Consider the following 22643-nt stretch of genomic DNA (forward strand, 5'->3'; position numbering starts at 1 on the left):
CCCTTGATTTACTGACACAAGGGTAACATATTGTTTGTTTGGTCATGTACAGTGGCTTTTTAGTGTTATGTACATAGAAATCTGCATAGCCTATTTCACCACGATAACGTCAAACTTGATTTTACGTAGTGTAGTTGAAATTGATCAAAACTGTATTTTTCCTGCTGATATGTTAATCAAAAAATGGAGTGTGCATGCATTCTAGTGACTTAAAAAACTGAAAGAAAATGTAAAACAAAACAAAGACACGAGGCCCCAATTCCACGAAAATACTCAAGTCAAATCCCAGTCTCAGTCTCAACTCTTTTTATAAAATGATTCAAAATTGTAAATGTTTTACTTTTTTTAGAATCACATTCTCTCATTGATTATGTTGATTAAAAAAATTGGTCAATATTTTATAGAAAAAATTTGACAGGAAAAAATGTACTTGAGTCCAATTTATTATTTTTGAGTTTAACTCAAGTACATTTTGTGCTGTAGTTTTTTTTTAGAATATTAAACAATAATGTTTATCAATATAATGCATGTGAGAGTGTGCTTTTGAAAATAGTAAAACATTAGTAAGTTTTTAATAATGTTATACAATAATGTGGAAAAATGAGTTGAGATTGAGATTGAGATTTGACTTTAGTATTTTTGTGATATTGGGGTCAGGTTTGGCCAAAATAAGTTCTTGTATGGAACAAAAGATTTATTCTACTAATTTAACAATACACAATAATATTTATAGAATAAGCATCGTTGTGTTACATTGAGAGATATATGTATGATTCTGGTGGTGAAGTTTTAACCTTGGTTTATCATTTCATTTACTAAGGTATTTAACCCACAATTGTTCAAACATCTATGCCTGATAAACTCACAGTATTTTGGTTAATTTAAAAAAAGATAACGCGAAATGTTTAACCAAAGTGATTAACAAATTAAGCGATTAAAACGATAAAAAAAACTATCGGAAACTAAATTTGGTCGCTTTCTTTTTAGGCGAAATGAAAACGCTCTTTTACGTCTAAAGCCTTATCTATAATGTATTTTAGGGTATTAACTATGTTAATCTGCAAACATACCCATTCAAATGATATCAGTATTATAGTGGGTCATCAGGCATGAGGTATTAAAATTATTGTAAATGAAAACATCACTCATTATCAAATAATTAGCTTATTTGTGGGTCAATTACCTCAACACACCATTCAGTGTTTGCGTTGTCTTGTTGTCTGCCCCCTGTCGTGTTGCAATGTTTCAAATTTGTATTTTCTTCTTTACGTGTTTTGACATTCCAACTAAAGTTATTAATATTTACATTACCATATATATTTATTAAATGGATCTTTTGAATAAAATATTTCTAACATTTTACAACTAAATGTGTCTTCCTTTGCTGTATCTCAGTATTTTAAAGATATAAGGTGTGTATGTATGTATGAAAAGTAATAGCAGATGTAACGAAATACGTTTATAATACAGCTCTTTTCTTTAAAGGCCTTCCGCAATACGAAGCAGGTTGGGAAAAAATAAATATTTAGTTTTCATTTAGTTTTGGGAAACTTTATTTGGCAAGGGTTGGAAAAATGTTTTGTGGGTAAAAGAGCTGACAAAACTTTAAGAAACAACATTGTATGAATGATTTGTTAAAATTAACATTCTAACATCAATAAACATTTGGACTAACTTTGATAACCAAAGACAACCAGTTCTATTCGATTTGCCGCAGAAGGTTACACCAGTTTTCGAACATTTTAACATTAAACTTAATACTCATCCTAACGAATAAAGATAAATAAAGTGTTCGATCGATCTCATTTTTTGATCAATCAATACGATAGCAAGTCAATATACATACTGTTCAATTCGAATACTTCCAGCTATACAATATACTATTAAAGAGTAAAATATTCAAGCTTCTAGTGAATAATTCAACACAACAAGCACAGATGTCCGGTTGCATTACATCAGCTCTTTGAATTGATTGTTTTGTTCTGTAACTCTCCATTTGAAAAGCATCGATCTAACATATTTCAATTTACTCAGTATGACCATAGCAATGATATCGTGCATGAACGGAGATATTTAAAATTAAAAATTATTTTGTTTCAAACATGTATAAGCTTTTTAAGTGTGGGGACTCTGAGCGAGCTGGGGGTGGGGGGTGGGGGGAGGGGAGTCACCCTGACCTGCACTTATTTATCCAATCTTTTTGCAACTTAAAATGTCCATGAAATGGCTATTCCTAACTACTGCTAGTTTAAAGTTGCCTTGTAGTATAGTTTTTAAACATTAAAACACAATCTCAAAACAAAAAACAGAAAAAAAATATTTAAAAAGTCCTTCCTTTCTTCTTCTTTTCTTCTTCTTCTTCTTCTTCTTCTTCTTCTTCTTCTTCTTCTTCTTCTTCTTCTTCTTCTTCGTGTAATGGATATAATAACGCTTATAGACACATGGTTAAACAATCACTATTATTTCCCCTTTGCAGGCTTCAAAGTTATTTAATGGAAGAAGAAGGCTACATAATCTATATATTTTATAAGTCTATGCTTGATTAGATATCATGAAAAACCTGTGAGTGGTATTAAAAATGTATCTGAATGCGTACATTTAAACGCGTATTGTAATCAGATACGAGGTTAACCCAATGAAGTACATTGAATAATTTCACTGGGGAATAATACTGTCGTACATGTAGGGGGATATTGAAAATATAAACTTCGTTTCAAACATGTATGCACTTTTTGAGTGTGGGAATTATGTTTTTGTTTATTTTTACCCTGACCTATGTGTTTAACATGTATAGACTTTATGAAGAATGAGCAGACCTTTTCACCCTGACTTTGTGTCAAACATGTACAAGCTCTCTGAAGTGTGAGAAAACTGTTTTTATTTTTACCCAGAGCTTTCACCTGTATTCATTATATATAAAGTCATACACTTCAAAGTAATTGCTGGTGAACACGTCTATCAACCGTATTCTGATCATCCCTATGATAGTATGATAGATCCCTCCCAATAGTGTCAATTTGGTTTAAACTGAATCAATGATGCACGAAATAAAACTCTTAGTAAAGGTTTCAAACATTTTGTAAGAAAACAGTCTAGAAAATATGTAGTGTATTCGGCTAACTTATTATTTTCTAACATCCATATGTTTCTTTAAATGATTTCACTCCAAATAAACGCCACCAACTGAATCAAGCATATTTTTTTTCATACATACCTCAATCGAACTACTGATATACATGAATGCATGCTCGATTAATTCGTTTTATCGTTTCATAAAAATAGTTTTGCAATCGACTATTGGGCTTTTCAGAAAACGTACTTATCGGCCAATACTGTGGTTATCGACCGCGTATATCATAGCCGATCGCTTTTCATAGCATTAAAAAGTCACACAGAATGTAGTGCTTTATAAACTTGTTTGTAAGTACATGTTCTACTTACTGTAATTGGTGTTATTAATACTTTTGTAACTAATCAAAATTGTTTTATATTAAAAAGGAATACTTATATAAATCAATTAAATAAGCTTATATCAAATATTAATTTGAAAGATTAAAACAAATTGTTTTTGAAGAACAGTTGCTGTAGCGCTGTTTCTTGAAATTACATAATCAGAACAAATCATGGATCCAAATGTTAAAAATGAGGATATTATCCGCATCTATCTCTGTGGGCCTCACAGCACCGGAAAGACAACTCTGATGCTTGACCTTGAACCTCATTTACACGGGGTCAAGGTCATAGAAGAAGTTGCAAGGTCAGTGATTAAAAACCACGGATGGGAGAGAGATGATTTCAGGCCGGATAAACACCCTGACGTGTTCAAACAGATGAATTATGAAATACTTGAAGCTCAAATAGATGTGGAAAAGAGGTTTTCAGAAATGAATCAAGGTTCGTACGTAGGGCAATATTGAATTGTAGTCGTCGTTGATGTAGAATAAGGTACATTGATTTAGAATATATCAGTTTATGCATTAACCTATTCACTAAATGTGAGTTGTGATGATTACCAAACTGAACCTATAGATTCGGTTGACCTCACATCAACACAGAGCCTGAGGCATTGATTTGGTGTAAGAATATACCAAAGGATGTGATTAATAGTATGTTGTAGTAATAACTTATTTCACAATTTATTTAAATAAATACATTCAAAACTAAGACTTAATATAAGGTATCGTTAAACAATATTTTCTAAGTTTAAATTTCCTCATATACTATTTAATTCAATTCGCGTCATTTACAAATACATTGATGTCATTTATGATATTCAGTATTATTGTACACGTGTGATTGTTCGAAAAACTATTTTAACCAATGAGATAGCCGAACATTCCTTTTTTGAAAATCAGTGGTCAGCTTGTTTTGATTTTAATCAGATGAATCGGCAAATTTCAAAAGAGGTTGTGTCAAAAGACAAAATACAATTTCAAACACTAAGTTGGTTAATGGGTTATTGGTATGCATTTCCAAAATAAATGGACCGAATGAAGCCTTAAACCATATCTAATTTATATAAAATGGAATTAGCAATTTACACATATTTTAAATATAATTTCACTAATTTGATCAGCGGTTTCTAAACACTCCGTTAACACTTAATTGCATTTGTATTGTTTTCGAAAAATGATATCTCACCATGAGTTTTGTAGAAGATATAGGTTATCGATAAACGGTTTTCGAAAAATGAGAGTTGTTTTGTGATTGTGGTTTTCTCGTTTTCAATGCTACATGTGACTTTCAGAAAATGCCTAACGTACGATTTCACATGTCAGCAAATTAATTTTCATAAAGAAAGTGCATTCTTTAATAACAATTTCTTTTAGTGTTTTGTTTACATTTTGCATGTACTTTTTTACAGACTTCATATGCGATCGAGCCATAGACCCGATTGTGTATTGTGACTTTTACGTAGGACCAGAAGCTAGGGACGGAATTTTCAAAACACCGAATATTCAACAGTGGATAGAAAGGTACTATGAAATAAGAATACCAGTCATAAAACATCAAAAAAATTCTTTCTTCTTTCTCCTTCGTCTTCTTCCCCTACGTCTTCTTCTTTCTACTATTTAAACCATGTATTTCTGTGCCAATAGATACATATTACATGCTGATGGAGTAAAATTGCCAACTTGAGAAAAAAGTGTCGATTGAAATCTATGAAATATGCTTTTCTTATTGTAACTTAAATTGCCGTATTAAGCGTCATTGAGACATAATATTGAACATGTAGCTTTTCAGGAAGTTTTTTTTCAGGAAGTTTGCCGATGATAATGCATTATAAGTTTACAGTTTCCGATTATATTTTATTGGTTTACAGCATAATAATAATAATTGTTAACATTATTAATAATAACAACACTGTTTTTTTTGTTTTTTTTTTCCTATTAACGTTAATAATAATAATAATAATAATAATAATAATAATCATAATTTTAATCATAATAATAATAATATAATAACAATAATAAAAATAACAATAATAATAATAATAATAATAATAATGCTCATATATAGCCATTCTGTTCGTAAGGTAGGTGATAATGCATCTGGGCACATTGTTTAACACTCACAGTTATTTCCCTTTGCAGGCTTCGAAACTCGCTAGTTATCTTGGTAGCTCCCCACAAAGAAATCATCATAGATGACAGTGTGCGACTGACTTCCAGTTTTGACGAACTGTGTCGGTTTTACGAGACTTTTGTCAAGGAGTTAAATGTTAATGAGATACCGTATATTGATTTATGTGAACTTGATAGACAAAAACGAATTGACATCATATTGAAAGAGCTGGCTGAGTTTAAAGAAAAACGTCATCTAAGCTTTAAAAAAAATGCCAGTCAAGTGTAGCAAGGGGCTAAATTTGTACTGTACGAATATTAGAAAGTTAAACACAAACAACGGGAGCGGCAAAAACAGGACAAAGAACGAAAATATGATAAGTAATAAGAATGTGAGAAATCGGTCAGAAAGTAAAGAATGGGCAAAATGGTCATAGTAGTAATTTAGGCGAAAAAGGAATAGGGCGGTATAGAAAAAAATGGAAATGACTTGAAAGTAACTGAGGCGAAAATGGCCAGAGATGACTATAAGTGGCCCATCAGGGATCAATCAAATTGCCAAATATATTGTAAATAAAGGACATTGAACATATTATTGGACGTAAGTGGGCAATATTAAAGGCTTTATCAATATATTGACGAAAACGAAAGCGCGAGTTTAATGATATTTTCAATATTAAAAGTATCCTACTATTAAAGAATGTTTGTGAGAGTACAGAAAAATTTGATTAGTGAAATGAATGTCCACTTGGCAAAAAGGAACGATTATCATTTTCAATGTGTCAATGTTTTTGTCAATTATTTATTCAGTCAATATTATTGCCAATTTAAATGATCATAGATAGGTCGCTAAGGCGGTATAAGAATGGGTGAAAACGGTCAGAAAGTGACTTGGCAGTATAAAAATTATTGATCACAGTGAGGACGTAACCTTGACAGAGTAAAATGTGTGCTTACGGTCAAACGGTCAAAGAGTAACTTGAGCAGTAACAATGGGTGAAAACGGTCAAAAAATAACTTATCTGTATGTGTGAAACGAGTCAGACAGAAACTTACACGATATAAGAATGGATGTAAACTGTCAGAGAGCCTAATTTAGGTGGTAACAGAAAGTGTGAACTCCTTTTGAGAGTTGTGGTTGGTTACACGTCTGTGAACATGGTCAGAGAGTAATGAAGACGGTAACAGAACGGATGATATCGTACAGAGAGTAGTTAAGACGGTACCAGAACGGATGATATCGTACAGAAAGTTGTGGTTGGTTACACGTCTGTGAACATGGTCAGAAAGTAATTAAGACGGTAACAGAACGGATGATATCGTACAGAGAGTTGTGGTTGGTTATACATCTCTGAACATGGTCAGAGTGTAGTTAAGACGCTAACAGAACGGATGATATCGTACAGAGAGTTTTGGTTGGTTCAACATGGGTGAATGCGGCCAGAGAGCTTTGAAAATTTGGGAACTCGGACCGGGAGTGACTTAAGAATCTGTGAAAACGGTCAGAGAATAATTTGGGTGTTTAAAACTTGGTGAATAATGTCATGTAGTAGATACTATAAGGCTGTTTATGATGTGTGTTTTGATGGTCAGAAAGTAATCTATGCTGTAAAGGAATGGATGAAAATGATGGAAAGTACTGAGGCGATTTAAACATTGTTAAAACTGTCAAAGAATAGTTTGGTTGATTTGGTCAAACCGGGCATAGATTAACATTGGTTGATTCATAAAAGCGTGGAAAAGGGTCATAGAGTAACTCGGACGATTGAAGAATGGATAAAAACGGCCAGAGAGGAGTTTAGGCGATAGCCAATGACTAAAATGATAAATACTTGAAATTTAGGCTGAAAAAAGTGAGTAAAAGATTTAACGCAAATATTTAAAAACTAAAAAAAATAGAAAAGGTGATAAAGGATGGAGAAGGCAATGCATCTATGACTTTAAGTCCAAGTTATGGTGAAGAACAGACAGAGGAAGAGGAAAAGTGAAAACCTAAACAAATTCCTAATGAATATTCATCGATATATGTGTGGTGTGCCTGTGTTTTTTTGTACATTATTTTCACTAGTGCTGTGCTGGTTACGCGTTTAAACTGGGTCTTCGTTCATTTTTGGGCTTCCCTGTAGTTCCTATCATGTTACTAACAATATGCAAGGATGGTAATGAAATAGATTTTTGGGGTCATAACCCTTACCGTTTATAAATACACGCTTTATTGATAGCTTATATGAATTATGAATTATCTTTTGACTATTATAAATAAATGTTATTCGTTGTAATGTCGATCTTTAGAGTATTTAATTTGTTAATTTTTAAAGTAAACCCGATCACATTGTTGTAAATGAAAAAAATTATATTTGATTTCTGTAAAATAAATACGTTATATATATGATGTCTGTTTCGTAAACATTTTACATATATCTTTTTATACAATATCTATATGAGTTTGTGCCATGTGAAATTTATATAAACAATACGAATAACAGAAGATAAACCGTCTCACTACCCTGGCCTCTTTGTGTAGAGAAATGTTCTTTAAAAAGTAAGTACAAGTATTTTTGGGTCGACGGTTATCTAAGCAGGATATAAAACGTTTATTGTTATATAAAAAACGGCTGCCTTCTTACCGAGGAGCATTATTTTTACGACGGAGTGTTAGGCCAATTTACGAGGGAAAATCAAAATCATTTACTTGTAAAGTCAGCCGTCTTTATGTCGGTTTCGGAGTTGATCCTTTGATTCCGTTTCTTTCCCTGTGTAAAGCACCTTACTTACTACCACAGTTTATTCAGTTTTACCTTGAAGTACTAGACGCCAGGCGAGAGACCCACTTAAACCAAGAAGATATCATGCGTGAGGATATTTCAAATTATGAAATTATGATGTTTCAAACATGTATTAAACTTCTCATGAACACCTAAGAAATATGTTTGTATTTTTACCCTGACCTTAACTGCCATTTTCCAGCCGGTTTACAATTGAGAATCTCAATTCTTACAGCCAAAACTAAAACAGTCAGACGAAACATTTAATGCGAATTTCAATTCGCGGTTGAAGTTATCTCAAGGCATGCCTTAGTTACAACTTCCAAAGAACACGGTTCTCCGGTAAGTATTTCATATGCTGCTATCATTCAAAGTTTTTTCATGTTTAAATGTCAATACATGGCACACGAGAAAATGACTTCATGCTTGTCACAGTCACAGGATACTGGTTCAGTCTGTATATTTCTTTACTAAAATCGTCACATTTAACTGACAAAAATGACAAAAAAACCAAGCTGGAAATAAAATAAATTATTAAATTACTAAAGCAATACATGTAGCAATAATTTTAAAAGGATACATAAAAATAAATAACGAATTAAAACTTTTCCAGATTTAGGTACTCTGAGGACAAATACGGCAGTCCATGATTGTGCGGTTAATAAAGTACTTTTCATGCAGATTGGTAGTATCTTGAAAATATTCCATTTATATCAACCAGTTGGTCTTGAATCCTAGTATGCTGATGGGAAATTTGTAGTTGTGGACCATTTCTAACAAAAAATATTCCAAAAATATTGCCGAAAGTGTTCTAATTTAGATACTCACCCAGTACATCCATAACTGGTGTTATTTTGATATTTCCGCGAATCATTTAGCAGAGAGTCGCGGATTGAAACAGAGCGACATGACTTGCAAATAGAAATAGAAATAGATCTCAATCCTCGAATTTAATTTACCATTTACGATAAATTATTCAAGAGCTATACATTCTGATTTTAGACACAACATACAAGCAGAGAGTTGTTGTGGTTAAAACTATGGAAAAACACAAGGAAAACAGATGTATAAATGCTGTGAATTTCTTTCGAAATTAAAAAAAACAAAATGAATAAAACGACACGAATATGAGGTAGAAACGTCCGCCAGAAAATATCTTCCAAAAATGGTCTTAAAGATAACTTTCAATCCTGAAGAAAACCATTCGTGGACTGCAACGCTCACCTCGATCGAGAAAGGTATTGAGAAACATCATAATTTCGGAAGAAAGCAAATAAAGTAAAGGTCGACGACTGCTTAAGTCAAATTTATTGCTTTAAAGGAAGATAATATGAGCCCCAGTTGTTGCACTGAAACAATAATGTCATAAGTTTTATAACTGAATATAAATGTCGTCGTTAGGAGTTGAGATCAACATGAATTTCGTCTTCAAGAAAATCTATTTAAAATACTAAATATATGTATTATGTTAAATAATAAAAATTATTCCATCAATTCAAATAAGCATTTAAAGGGTCATTAAGTCGATCAGTAAGGATATTGGTGGAATCTTTTTTGTTTTATGTAGATTTTTGGGAATGTTGCCAAAGAAATCCTGATGAGTAATAGCATTAACAATTAGGGATTTAATACTGTATTTGTATTTAGATAGAATGTCGTAATGCTTCATAAAGAACTTAGAAACGGTTTTCCTCAATTTCTGATATCTAAATAAATTTTAACAATTTAGCAGACATTTAAGTACAACGGAAACAAAATTCATCTACGTCCGCACATACTCTAGCGAATCTAACTAACTGCAAAATAAATACACTATAAAACTTTGACAGTGGAACATCGTCATCAATAGACGGATGATAAACAATTTTAAATTTTAATCCTGCTTGTCATAAAGTTTGATGGTCAATTTGCCATCTGATTCTCCAAGTTGAAGATTTAAAAAAGGAACCATTTTGATCGCACGTATTTGATAATTTATAAGTTTTAAATCTAAATGGTATATTAATTTGATTTTTTACCGTAAAAGAGGGAATATCTATTCTTAAAATGCCAGCAATGAAACTTAAAGTGTTGTTAAATTTCATAGAAAGCGCAAGATCTCTGAACTTATGCCAGTATTTACTATGTAACAATATAAAAATAGGTCAAAAGGTAAATGTGCATAATTAGCAGCCATAGGAAAACATGGTCTTTATATTACATACAAGATCATTCAACTTGAATGACCATGTAATCCGCTGTGAAATAAAACTTTCAATGGTCTTATACACATTGTAAAATATCATACTTATATCAATACTTAGTGTTCCTCAGATAAAGGGTAAAGGACACAAGAAGGTCCCAATTACCTTGTCATATTCGCTTTCACTTGTCATCATAGGCCATCTGTATGATCCATTTACTAACTGTCTGCTTTGACACGTTTCTATGTGGCCTGTTATTAAGGTTATTTTCAGATTACATTACCAAATATCATTTCTATATCGGACTTTTTAGATACCAATATAAGACTCGTTTTGAGTCCAAGAGTATGTTCTCCTTAATACAGGCACCGTATATCTTTCCTCAGATATGATAAGGCCTGTCTTGTTCACTTAAACGTTGTCTTAAGGAATGTCACTCCTTTCGCTTGGACTGCTTCCGTTCTTCGCCTAACTTCAAGACCTGGAGGTATCTTGTCTTACTTATGGAACATCGACAAAACGAAAGGTAAATTCTATCCAGGTAATATTTTGAATGTGGCGGTCTTTGATTGAGTTCGAATGATATGGCGGTGTTGACGTAGTGTTTTTTTCCGCCACTGGCGGCAACAAGGCAGATAACATAGAAATGTAGCCTGGAAGGTAAACGGTTTCACAAAGAGATTGTTTGCGGACATCAGCTGCTACTTCAGCAATGTCCGAGGTGCTACTTTTGGACCAAACGTCATGACTTGACTTGACATGGGTAAAGTTTGCTGTTTACACAAAACCTTAACAACTTTTGTGACTTGGAATGCAAGATCCAGTCCAAATGAAAAATTTCCTTTCTCTTTAGACTGAACACAGTTTTTTTTATTTTGTTGAGTGCGTAGAAATATTGATAGGCTTCATATTCATAACAAGTCTCATAATTCATGATCTTTTGGTAAAACTTTGATCTGCTGTCTTATTTACTGTTTCTTTTACTTATTTATTTAGCAAAATATATATTTCTTTGAACAAGGTATAGGTGTTTTCTTTTAAAGAAATACAGAAATATTAAAGGTGTTATGCCATTGAATTTTGGAATCGTTTGTTTGAGGTGCACAAACATCTAAATTTCCATAATGTCAACTTCTCAGTGTGTAACAATTTGTAAACATATTATACCAGGTGAGACAATGTGGTGTGGCATTATGTATACAACGAAACAGTACAAGTAGTAAAGTGATCTTTCAATTTCAAACGCACGGTTCATGCAAATTTACTGCTATGACTGGTTTGATTCCATGCTTTACCTGTATAAATAATGACAATATGCTAAACAATAAACCCGGCATACACCAGAGCAAAATTTGTTTTGCATCAAAAATGCGAGGGTCAATAATACATACAACTTTTCGCTCGCTTCAGAACGCATTGTTTTTTTTAAAATCAAAATCGCCTTTCGCCGCTTCGTTATATCTTTGGAATTGAAGTTTTATTTTACGCTCGCTCGCCAAAATATTTGTACTTGAAAATCCGTAGAACAAATTATTAATTTCGTCTAGCCTCAACTACGATTTAATTAATTTGATCATTAAAAAACGTTTCTCCAATTTATGAGAATTATTGCATTTGGATTTCCCCAAAGTTTCTATTTTATTTTTATCGTTTTACAAACATGATATCTCACCATGGGTTTGTAAAAAGTTCAGGTTACTTAGGTTTAAGTGGTTTTCGAAAAATAAGAATCGTTATGTGACAGATGTGGCTATTATCGTTTTCAGAAAATTACATGAGATTTTCAGAAAACGTTTGAAGTACTATTTCCCATATCAGCAAATATATTTGCACAATGAAAGAAAAATCATAAACTATTTTGTGTGCTCATTTATTTACATTATTTTTTTCAGGTTTTATAAGCGATCGAGCGATAGACCCGATTGTGATTTGTTAATTCTACTTTTAACTTGTCTATGACCATCAAATATAAATGACGCAAAAAAGCTTTTCCAATTGTCATTTTTTTAAAAGAATTTGGTGGTTTTGTGGCAGATCCACGATAGTATTGCATTCTTTGGTTTTCATTAAAAAATACCATTTAAAGCAATTTTGTTCATAGGGGAGATAAAAAGGCATTTAGTCACATTATTTAACGCTCACTATTATTTCCCTTTGCAGGCTTCGAAACTCGCTAGTTATCTTGGTGACTTCCCACAAAGAAATCATCACAGAATGCCGTTTGCGTCTTAAGTTAAACTTTAATGATATAAAGAGAATGGGTGAACTGGTCAGACAAGTAAAATAGGCGATATACACTGGTTGAAAACAGTTTGACAGTAACTAAGATGTGAAAATGGTCAGATATGACTATAAGCGGCTACTCCACGATCAAATAAATTGAAAAGACTATTAAACGTAAGTGGGCAATATTAAAGAATTTAAAAGTACATAAGTACAGACGAATAAATGATTTAAGTAAAATGATTGATCAGTTAGTGGCAAATAAAAGATTGTCAATTTTATTGAGTCAATTAAAATGTCAATTTTTATTTAGTCAATATTATTGTCATAGTGTATTGATCGTGGATTGGAATCTGAGGCAGGTATAAAAATGGTTGATAACAGATTGGCAGGATAATAAGTTGTGCAAATGGTCAAAGAGTAACTTGAGCGGTAGAAATGGGTGAAAATGGTCAGAGAGTAGCTTGAGCGGTAACAATGGGTGAAAACGGTTAGAGAGTAACTTAGGGGTGAAAAGGGTCAGACGGAAACTCAGGTGGTATAAGAATAAATGTAAACTGTCAGGGTGAAATCGGTTTAGGAAAGTTTAGGTTGGTTAAACATGTGTTAACAGGGTCAGAGAGTAACCTAGGTGGTAAAAGAAAGGGTGAAATCGTTCAAATAATATTGGTTGCTTAGATATGGGTAAACACCATCAGAGGGTAATTTTGGCGGTATGAGCATGTGTGAAACGACCGCAGAGTGTCTTAGTAGCAATAATCATATAGTTTTAGCATATTTGTCAGAAAGTAGCTTATGTGGTATAGAGACAATCTTGGTCGGTTTTTGAAAAGCATTGAACACGGTCAAAGGTGAAAATAGGAATTGGATAACAAGTTACTAATCTTAAAATGATTGAGAAAAGGGAAAACGGTGACGAAGGTTATGCATTTGTAATTTTAAGTAAAACAGAGTGTGAAGAACAGACTCCAGAAGAAAAAAGAGGTAATCTAAACCATTCTTCATAAAGATATGCTGATAAACGAACATGTGTGGTCTGTCTGTGTTGTACTGTACATTATTTTCACTAGATAAGTATATGTAAAGCATTGGCGTTTAAACAGGGCTAAGTGTGTTTTTTGTGTTACATAAAAGTTACTTATTGTAATGTCGAGTATATATGTATGATTGTGTAAGTATTTATTTATTTTTAAAGTAAACCAAAACACATCTCTGTAACTGAATAGATGTTGGATATACTATTTTGATTAAACCACTTTCTAACGTTGTATTACCGTTTTGTTGAATAAATAAGCTATCTAGGACGTTTGCTATGTGTTTACACTTTACAAATGCTTTAGTTTGAAGTAAACAATAATGATACGTTTTTTGAAGCATTGAAATCTATATAAGCCAAGTTGTTACCAATTTTGCACGATGCCCCTGAACTGGATTTACATAAATTCGACCTTCAGGTGCTTCTGAACAGATAATAAAATTGTATTTTTTTATTTGAAATTCATTTTTTCGGTTAATGAAGAGATAAAGTAAGATCTTCTTTCAAAGCTTCATATTACCGCATGTTCAAACAATAACAATTGAGTTATCAACGACCAGGAAGCGAGGTAGCGACACTTTGTACTTTGACAGAAACGAAAAATATATTGCATCATTTTATGCGAATGGGAAAGCTGCCCGACGCTCGCAAAAACAAATTTCTAACGATTTTGTAAATATGGTTAACGTTCACCTAACACAGACTACTACTTTCTCTATGACGTTATAGACAAAGTGTCCCACACGCTTTTAACATCTACAATGTACACAAACGTGTATTTTGATGACATAGCAAGCATGAGGTAGTTCAAACGCACTAGATGGCGTACAAGTAGTTTATTTATATAACATATATCATCCCTATTATCGATGACTTTCACTGATGTCGATTTGATTGAAAGACTCGGAATATTTAGTGTACTCGGCAAACTCATTGATTTCATTTAATTTGTGTAATGGTAAAACTCGAAATGAACGTCAACAATGTGTGCAATCAAGCAAACCTTCTTGATTATTACAAATATTCATACCCACAATGATATACATGCCCCTATAATAGCATGCTTTCTTAACTCGTTTTGTAGTTTCCTTAACCTAGTTTACCATTGAGTAAGGGGCTTTTCAGAAAACGTTCTTATGGGCCAATAAGGTAATAAGATAACTTGTATATCATAGCTCATCGCAATTTATGGTTATTTCAGGTCATGAAAACAATCTTACTTTGATAACTCATATGTACATAATACAATATATGTCATTTGTGTAAAAGGAATACCTATGTAATACATTCAAATAGACAAAATTTGAATATTAAGTTAAAACATATTGTGTTGAAAGAACTGTGTTCATGAACGGTGTTGGCTGCAGGGCTTTTACTGTATCCATTCAATTATTTAACAAATCATGGAACCAAACGATACCAATGAGGATATAGTCCGCATTTATCTCTGTGGACCACATAGCACAGGAAAGACAACTCTGATGCTTGACCTTGAACCTCATTTGCCCGGGGTCAAGGTTGTAGAAGAAGTTGCAAGGTCAGTTATTAGAAACCACGGATGGAAGAGAGATGATTTCAGGCCGGATAAACATCCTGACGTGTTCAGACAGCTGAATTTTGAAATACTTGAAGCTCAAATTGAAGTGGAAAAGAGGTTTTCAGAAATGAATCAAGGTTTGTACGTGTGGCTATATCCAAATTGTTGTCATTTTTCAAACTACTACATTCATATACTCGGTCAATCCCATGTGAGTTGTGTTGGCCACCAAGCCGAACAAATAGATTCCCTGATGGTTACATCTCGTCCTCCCACAGAGGCAGAAACCACACGATTGTATAAGAACGTGCCAAATATTTCATTTATATTATGTTGTAGTAATAACTTGATTCACAATTGTTGTAAAATGTTTACATTCAAAATAACTCTTAATATAAAAAATACAATGATCAGATTCTCAAGTTAAATTTCCTTATTGTAAAGTTTGTTCAGTATTCGGCATTACTCCTTCCTCGCATTCATTTATGATAATAAATATTTAGTTAAACAGGACTATGAATTCGGTTTACATAAAAGCGATTAAACACACAATTTGCTTAAAGTTTTCTTGAATTTCTATCGTTTTCCAAAAAGCAATAGCACACCTTGTGTTTGTAAAAGGTTTAAGTTAGTGATAAGTGGTTTTCGAAAAATATGGATCGTTATGTGACAGATGGTAATTTTATCTTTTTCAAAAAACTACTTGTGATTTTCAGAAAATGTTAATGATTAATTTCACATATCAGGAAGTGTATTTGCACATACGGAGAAAATTCCTAACCTACAATTGTTCGTGTTCATTTTTTTCCCATTTAACATATATCTTTTTTACAGATTTCATATGCGATCGAGCAATAGATCCGATTGTGTATTGTAAATTTTACGTCGGACCTGAAGCTAGAGATAGAATGTTTGAAACACCGAATATTCAGCAGTGGATAAAAAGGTATAAATGACCAGCCATAAAATATTTGAATATGAGATTTACCGTACGTACCTTTTACTTCCTCATCTCCTATTTCGACTAAATATTACAATACATACATATTTTTTCGCTGACGGAGTTGATCGTGATATTGTCAATTTAAGACGTATTGTCGACCGATTACTTTAAAATACGCAAATATGATGTCCAAGTAGTCAAGTATTCAAAATGCCATATATATCGTTCCTAAGACATAATTGTGTTTTAAACACTCAGTAGTTTTTTAGTGATAGTTTCCCGATTATATTGCGTTTATGATGTACAGCATGAAAACATTTAAAGCGATTTTGTTTAAAATAGAGATAAGGGAGATAATGCATCTAGGCACATGGTTTAACACTCACTATTATTTCCCTTTGCAGGCTTCAAAACTCGCTAATTATCTTGGTGGCTCCCCACAAAGAAATCATCACAGAAGACAGTGTGCGGCTGGCTTCCAGTTTCGAAGAACTGTGTCAGTTTTACGAAAGCTTTGCGAACGAGTTAAACGTAAATGAGATACCGTATATTGAGTTACATGAACTTGACAGACAGAAGCGAATTGACATTGTATTGAAAGAGCTGGTTGAATTTAAGGAAAAACGTCGACATGGCTTCAACGAAGTGTCAGTTGAGTGTAACGCGGGTAAAGAGTCAGAATGTAACTAGTTTTATTAAAAAATGTTAATCCGTTACTATACAAATATTTGTATTGGTATATCAACAATAACAAAAGCGGTAAGAACAGGATGAAGAAAATAAATAAGAATTATAATAAGTACAAGAATGTGTTAAAATGGTCTGACAGACATTTACGCGGAAACAGAATTGGAAAAACTGTGAGAAAGTTAAGTAGCTGAGGCAAAATAGAAATTGGACGGTATAAGAATGGTTTAGTGACGGTCAGATTATAACTTACGCGGTAAAAGAATGTATGCAAATTATCAGAGATGACTATAAGCGGGCCGTCGACGAATTTTCAATAATATTGAACTGAATGTTGTAAGTATCCTCTACTTTATATATATAGGTGTTGGAGTACAAATTAATCCTTTTTCTATAAAAAAGGATTGGCAAATTGGTGGCAAAAATGCCTATTGCATGGAATCAATAGTATTGTCATTTTAACTACTCGTTGATGGTCCAGTAAGGCGTCATAAGAATGTGTGGACACGGTGAGAATGTCATTTAGGTGTTAAAAATGGGTCATCTAGGTCAGACGCTAACTTAGGCGGTAAAAGGGTGTGTTAAAACGGTCAGAGAGTTACTTAGATGGTTAAAAATGTGTAACTACGGTAAGTAAGTAACTTAGCGAGTAAAGTAATGTGTAAAAACGGTCATAGACAAACGTAGGCGGTAAACTAATTAGTAAAAAGTTAAAACGGTCAGAGTTATTTGAGCCAGTTAAACAATGACCAACTTTACTTTGGAATTTGTCAAACCGGTCGGTGAGTGTGTGGGGCGGATTAAAGAAAGCATGAACACAGACTGAGAGCTACTAAGGCGGTGAAGGAACGGTTGAAAGCGGATACGAATGTGAAATATATGAATGACTTCAAAAGAAGAAATAGTTATAATTTCGGCAGTAAAAAAGTGGGTCAAAGATGAGCAGTTACTCATGTGGAAATCAGTAAAAAACAGAAAGGGTTAGGATGACTAAGCTTATTCTTTTGAAAAGTTCAGCTCATGAAAGGGTGAAGTATACATGTTGATAAACAGTTTATTGATACCTTATTTGAATTGTGTTGCGTCGAATATATATGTTTGATAGTGTAAGTATAATAGTTTATTTTTTAAAATAAACTCAAACACAGGTAATTGAACAGTTTATAGGTACTATAATGAATAAATCAGTTTTAATGATAATATTTGTTTTTTTGGTCAATATACAAGTTATGTAGGATGTTTGCTGTATGTACACACTTCAAACGTGCTTTTAATTGGAGTTTTGATAAGACGTTCAAGCATCTAAATGTTAATACCCTATAGTGTTAACAAACGAACCGACTCTCTTACCCTGAGCACTTCGTGCAAAAGATTTTCTTTGAAAAAAGAATTTTGGATCCACGGTTTTTAAGCAGGAATCAAAATCTATAAAAGTGTATTATAAAACGGCTTCATTCTTAACTTAGCATCATTTGATGAAGCAGTCATAAAGGCCAAATTGTGAGGGAAATGTTTAAATGATGAACAACATTTACTTGTAAATTGGTATTGAACCTTTGGTTCCGTTACAGGCCCTGTGTAAAGCGCAGATGCTTACTCAGTACTACCCATTTTCCCTACGGTCCAATTTACCGGGTATACACCAATTACTGGTGTTTTTTTATGTTTCCACAGCATAAATCATTCAGCAAGTTATCGCTGATTTGTTTGAAGTTAGTATATGCAAATAAAAATGGGTATCAATAATCGAGTTTAATTTGTAATTTACGATCATTTATTCATGAGCTTTTCATCCCCATTTTAGACACTCTATACGCGCATTGATTTTGTGTATTTGACAATATAATCGTTCAAATAATTTTGTCGCATCATATATATTTCCTATATTCGTATGATTTAATTTTGATAAAGATTGACAGATGTGTCGAGATAAAATGAACTGTAATCTGTAATAAACGTATGTCTTTGTAGTAATAATATCATGCGAAACATTACACAAAAACACTTGTACAATGAATCGCAATAATCAGTGTAGGGATGGGCAAATAAGTGAAAAACTTCATTCCAATTATAAAGTTCATGAGAATAATACTATATATACTGAATTACATCTTGGCACAAGTGTAAACGTGGATGTAATATTTGTACAAGTTTAACGTTTAATGTCGTTAACGGATTTAGATTTATGGCCAAAATTGGTAATTTTGCACAATACCATTAAACATAACCTCATCTTGCATGATTACTGTTCTACTCGTTCTTAGCAAATAAAAAAGTGATATTGACGGTTGATACAGTATTGAACGCATGCGTTTATGCTGTATGAGCTCAGTAACACATAAAGCGAGCTACTATCTCTGCGGACCTCACAGCAAAGGAAAGACCACTCTGATGCGTGACATTGAACCTCATTTGCCCGGCGTCAAGGTCGTAGAAAAAGTTACATTGGGACGGATGGGAAAAAGATTATTTCAGGCCAGATAAACACCCAGACGATTTCAGACAGCTGTGTTATGCAATGCAAAACTGCATTAATTTATTTACATCATAGTGTAACATCGAAATAAAAACACTATTATATCAATGAGTTGTTGTACATTTATTTTGGTAAATCAGCAGTCACCCGCTGTTAATTTCAATCTGGTAAGCCGGTATTGACTGTAATCTGGTGAACCGGTATAGACTGTAATCTGGTGAACCGGTAGTGATTGTAATCTGGTGAACCGGTATTGGCTGTAATCTGGTGAACCAGTTTCGACTGTAATCTGCTCAACCGGTATCGACTGTAATCTCGTGAACCGATATTATTTGTAATCTGGTGAACCGGTATAGACTATAATCAGGTGAACCGATATTGACTGCAATCAGGCAAATTGGTATTGACTGTTATCAGGTGAACCGGTATTGACTGTAATCAGGTGAACCGGTATTGCCTGTAATCTGCTGAACCGGTATCGACTGTAATCTCGTGAACCGATATTATTTGTAATCTGGTGAACCGGTATAGACTGTAATCAGGTGAACGAATATTGACTGCAATCAGGCAAATTGGTATTGACTGTTATCAGGTGAACCGGTATTGACTGTAATCAGGTGAACCGGTATTGCCTATAATCTGGTGCACCGGTATGGACAATAATCAGGTTAACCGATATTGACTGTAATCTGGTAAACTGGTATTGACAGTAATCTGGTGAACCAGTTTTGACTGTTATCTGGTAAACCGGTATTGACTGTTATCTGGTATACCGATAATTACTGTTATCAGGTGAACCGATATTGACTATTATCTGGTGAACCGGTATTGACTGTAATCTAGTGAACCGGTATTGACTGCAATCTGGTGAATCGGTATAAATTGTAATCAGGTGAACCGGTTTTGACTGTAATCGGGTGAACCGGTATTGAGTGTAATCTGGTGAACCGGTATTGACTGTAATCTGGTAAACCGGTATTGACTGTAATCTGGTGAACCGGTTTTGAATGTAATCTGGTAAACCGGTATTGACTTTAATCTGGTGAACCGGTATTGACTGTAAACTGGTGAACCGGTATTGTGTGTAATTTGGTGAACCTGTTTTGAATGTAATATGGTAAAACGGTATTAATTGTAATCTGGTAAACCGGTATTGACTGTAAATTGACTGTTATCTGATGAACCGGTACTAACTGTTATCTGGTGAACCGGTATTGATTGTAATCTGGTGAACAGATATTGACTGTAATCTGGTGAACCAAAATTTACTGCTATCAGGTGAACCAGTATTGACTGTAATCTGATGAATCGGTATTGAATGTAATCTGGTAAACCGGTATTAACTTTAAATTGACGGTAATCTGATGAACCGGTTTTGACTGTTATCTGGAAAACCGGTTTTGACTGTAATCTGGTCACCCGCTATTGACTGTAAATTGCCTGTAATATGATGAACCGGTATTAACTGTAATCAGGTGAACCGGTACTGACTGTAATCTGGTGAACAGGTATTGACTGTAATCTGGTAAACCGGTATTGACTGTAATCTAGTGAACCGGTATTGACTGAAATCTAGTGAACCTGTTTTGAATGTAATATGGTAAAACGGTATTTAATGTAATCTGGTGAACCGGTATTGACAGTAATCTGGTAAACCGGTATTGACTGTAATCTAGTGAACCGGTATTGACTGAAATCTAGTGAACCTGTTTTGAATGTAATATGGTAAAACGGTATTGACTGTAATCTGGTGAACCGGTAATGAGTGTAATCAGGTAAAACGGTATTTACTGTAATCTGGTTAACCGGTATTGACAGTAATCTGGTCAACCGGTATTGACTGTAATCTAGTGAACCGGTATTGACTGAAATCTAGTGAACCTGTTTTGAATGTAATCTGGTAAAATGGTATTGATTGAAATCTAGTGAACCTGTTTTGAATGTACACTGGTAAAACGGTTTTGACTGTAATCTGGTGAACCGGTATTGACAGTAATCCGGTGAGCCGGGTTTTTTACAGGGGATGTGTCATTAGACAAAATATAATTGCAAACACCAACCTGATTAAAAGTTATAAGTATGCATTTACCGAATAAATAGGCCCAAGATCAGCAGTAAATGTATCCTATTAACTTAACCATAACATAACAACCTAGCTACGTTAAAAACGCCTGTCTATGTGGTTTTACATAAAAAAACTGTAAAATTTTAGATCACTAAACTATTGTTTACCCAATATGCTCATCGATAACGTTTATCCGACTTGATGTGATTTATAGGATTGACAAAAGCACACAATGCATTGATCGATTTCTTAAAAAAACGCGTTGTTGTCGCTTAACAAACACGATATCTCACAACGGATTTGTAAGAGGTTCAAGTTACTGATATGTGGTTTTCGAAAAATAAGAGATGTTATGTGATAGATGGGGATTCAATCTTTTCAGGAAGATAAATGTGACATTCAGAATCAAATCTTTATAAAACAGAACAGCAATTATATTTGAACAATGAAAATAAATCCTACGAGTATGTGTTTTTTTTTCGCGGTTTACACAAACATTTTTACAGATTTCACATGCGATCGACTGATATACCTCATTGTGTATTATGACTTTAACGTCGGACATGAAGCTAGAGACGATATAATATTATCTTATTTTGTAGTCGATAGCTATAAAATGCGTAAAAGTCAACTTTGAAATGCAATATTTAAAGTTTCTATCCATTATATTTAGAACGTGTAATAGTTTCTTTGGTGATTTGCCGATCCATTTGTAACTATGGTTTACAGCATCATATTTATACATAAAGTTATGCTGATCCGGATGGTAGATAATAAGGCATTTATGCATAAAGGTTAACACTCTCTATTGTTTCCCTTTGCAGGCTTCGAAACTCGCTAGTTATCTTGTTGACTTTCCACAAAGAAATCCTCACAGATGACAGTGTGTGGCTGTCTTCCAGTTTCGACTAACTGTGTCGGTTAAACGAGACATTTGTAATCGAGTTAAAGGTAAAAGATATACCGTGTTTAAAGTTAAGTGAGCTTGACAGACAGTAGCGATTTGACATTGTTTTGAAAAGGCTGGCTGAGTTTAAAGGCAAAAGGTCAGCTAAGCTGTAACAAAATAAAATTTGCAAACGTTAAGAATCAGATAATTAAGATTATGTTTTCAAATGTTTATGCCAAAACATGCGAGTGTTGGTAAAACAGAAAGAACGAAAC

General features: G+C 33.4%; 2 protein-coding genes across 4 annotated transcripts; both read left to right on the forward strand.

Annotated features, from left to right (window-relative positions):
• Positions 1-3393: 3393 nt before the first annotated feature.
• Positions 3394-6772, forward strand: LOC128214546 (uncharacterized). Of its 2 annotated transcripts, XM_052921066.1 has the most exons (4): positions 3394-3420; positions 3683-3894; positions 4865-4976; positions 5595-6772. In XM_052921066.1, the coding sequence occupies exons 2-4, from the start codon at positions 3702-3704 to the stop codon at positions 5851-5853; spliced, it is 564 nt and encodes a 187-aa protein (XP_052777026.1). In that variant the 5' UTR covers positions 3394-3420; positions 3683-3701; the 3' UTR covers positions 5854-6772. The 2 variants fall into 2 exon arrangements, with proteins under 2 accessions (XP_052777026.1, XP_052777025.1); XM_052921065.1 differs by having other exon boundaries at positions 3408-3894.
• Positions 6773-14981: 8209 nt separating this feature from the next.
• LOC128214639 (uncharacterized) lies at positions 14982-22422 on the forward strand. Of its 2 annotated transcripts, XR_008257950.1 has the most exons (4): positions 14982-15445; positions 16143-16254; positions 16656-17274; positions 22304-22422. XR_008257950.1 is itself a non-coding variant. In XM_052921205.1 (3 exons), the coding sequence occupies exons 1-3, from the start codon at positions 15175-15177 to the stop codon at positions 16939-16941; spliced, it is 669 nt and encodes a 222-aa protein (XP_052777165.1). In that variant the 5' UTR covers positions 14982-15174; the 3' UTR covers positions 16942-18665. The 2 variants fall into 2 exon arrangements, 1 of the variants encoding a protein (XP_052777165.1); XM_052921205.1 differs by lacking the exon at positions 22304-22422 and having other exon boundaries at positions 16656-18665.
• The last annotated feature ends 221 nt before the right edge of the window (positions 22423-22643 follow it).

This window comes from Mya arenaria, chromosome 13 (genome assembly GCF_026914265.1).
Source record: "Mya arenaria isolate MELC-2E11 chromosome 13, ASM2691426v1".
Taxonomy (NCBI): domain Eukaryota; kingdom Metazoa; phylum Mollusca; class Bivalvia; order Myida; family Myidae; genus Mya; species Mya arenaria.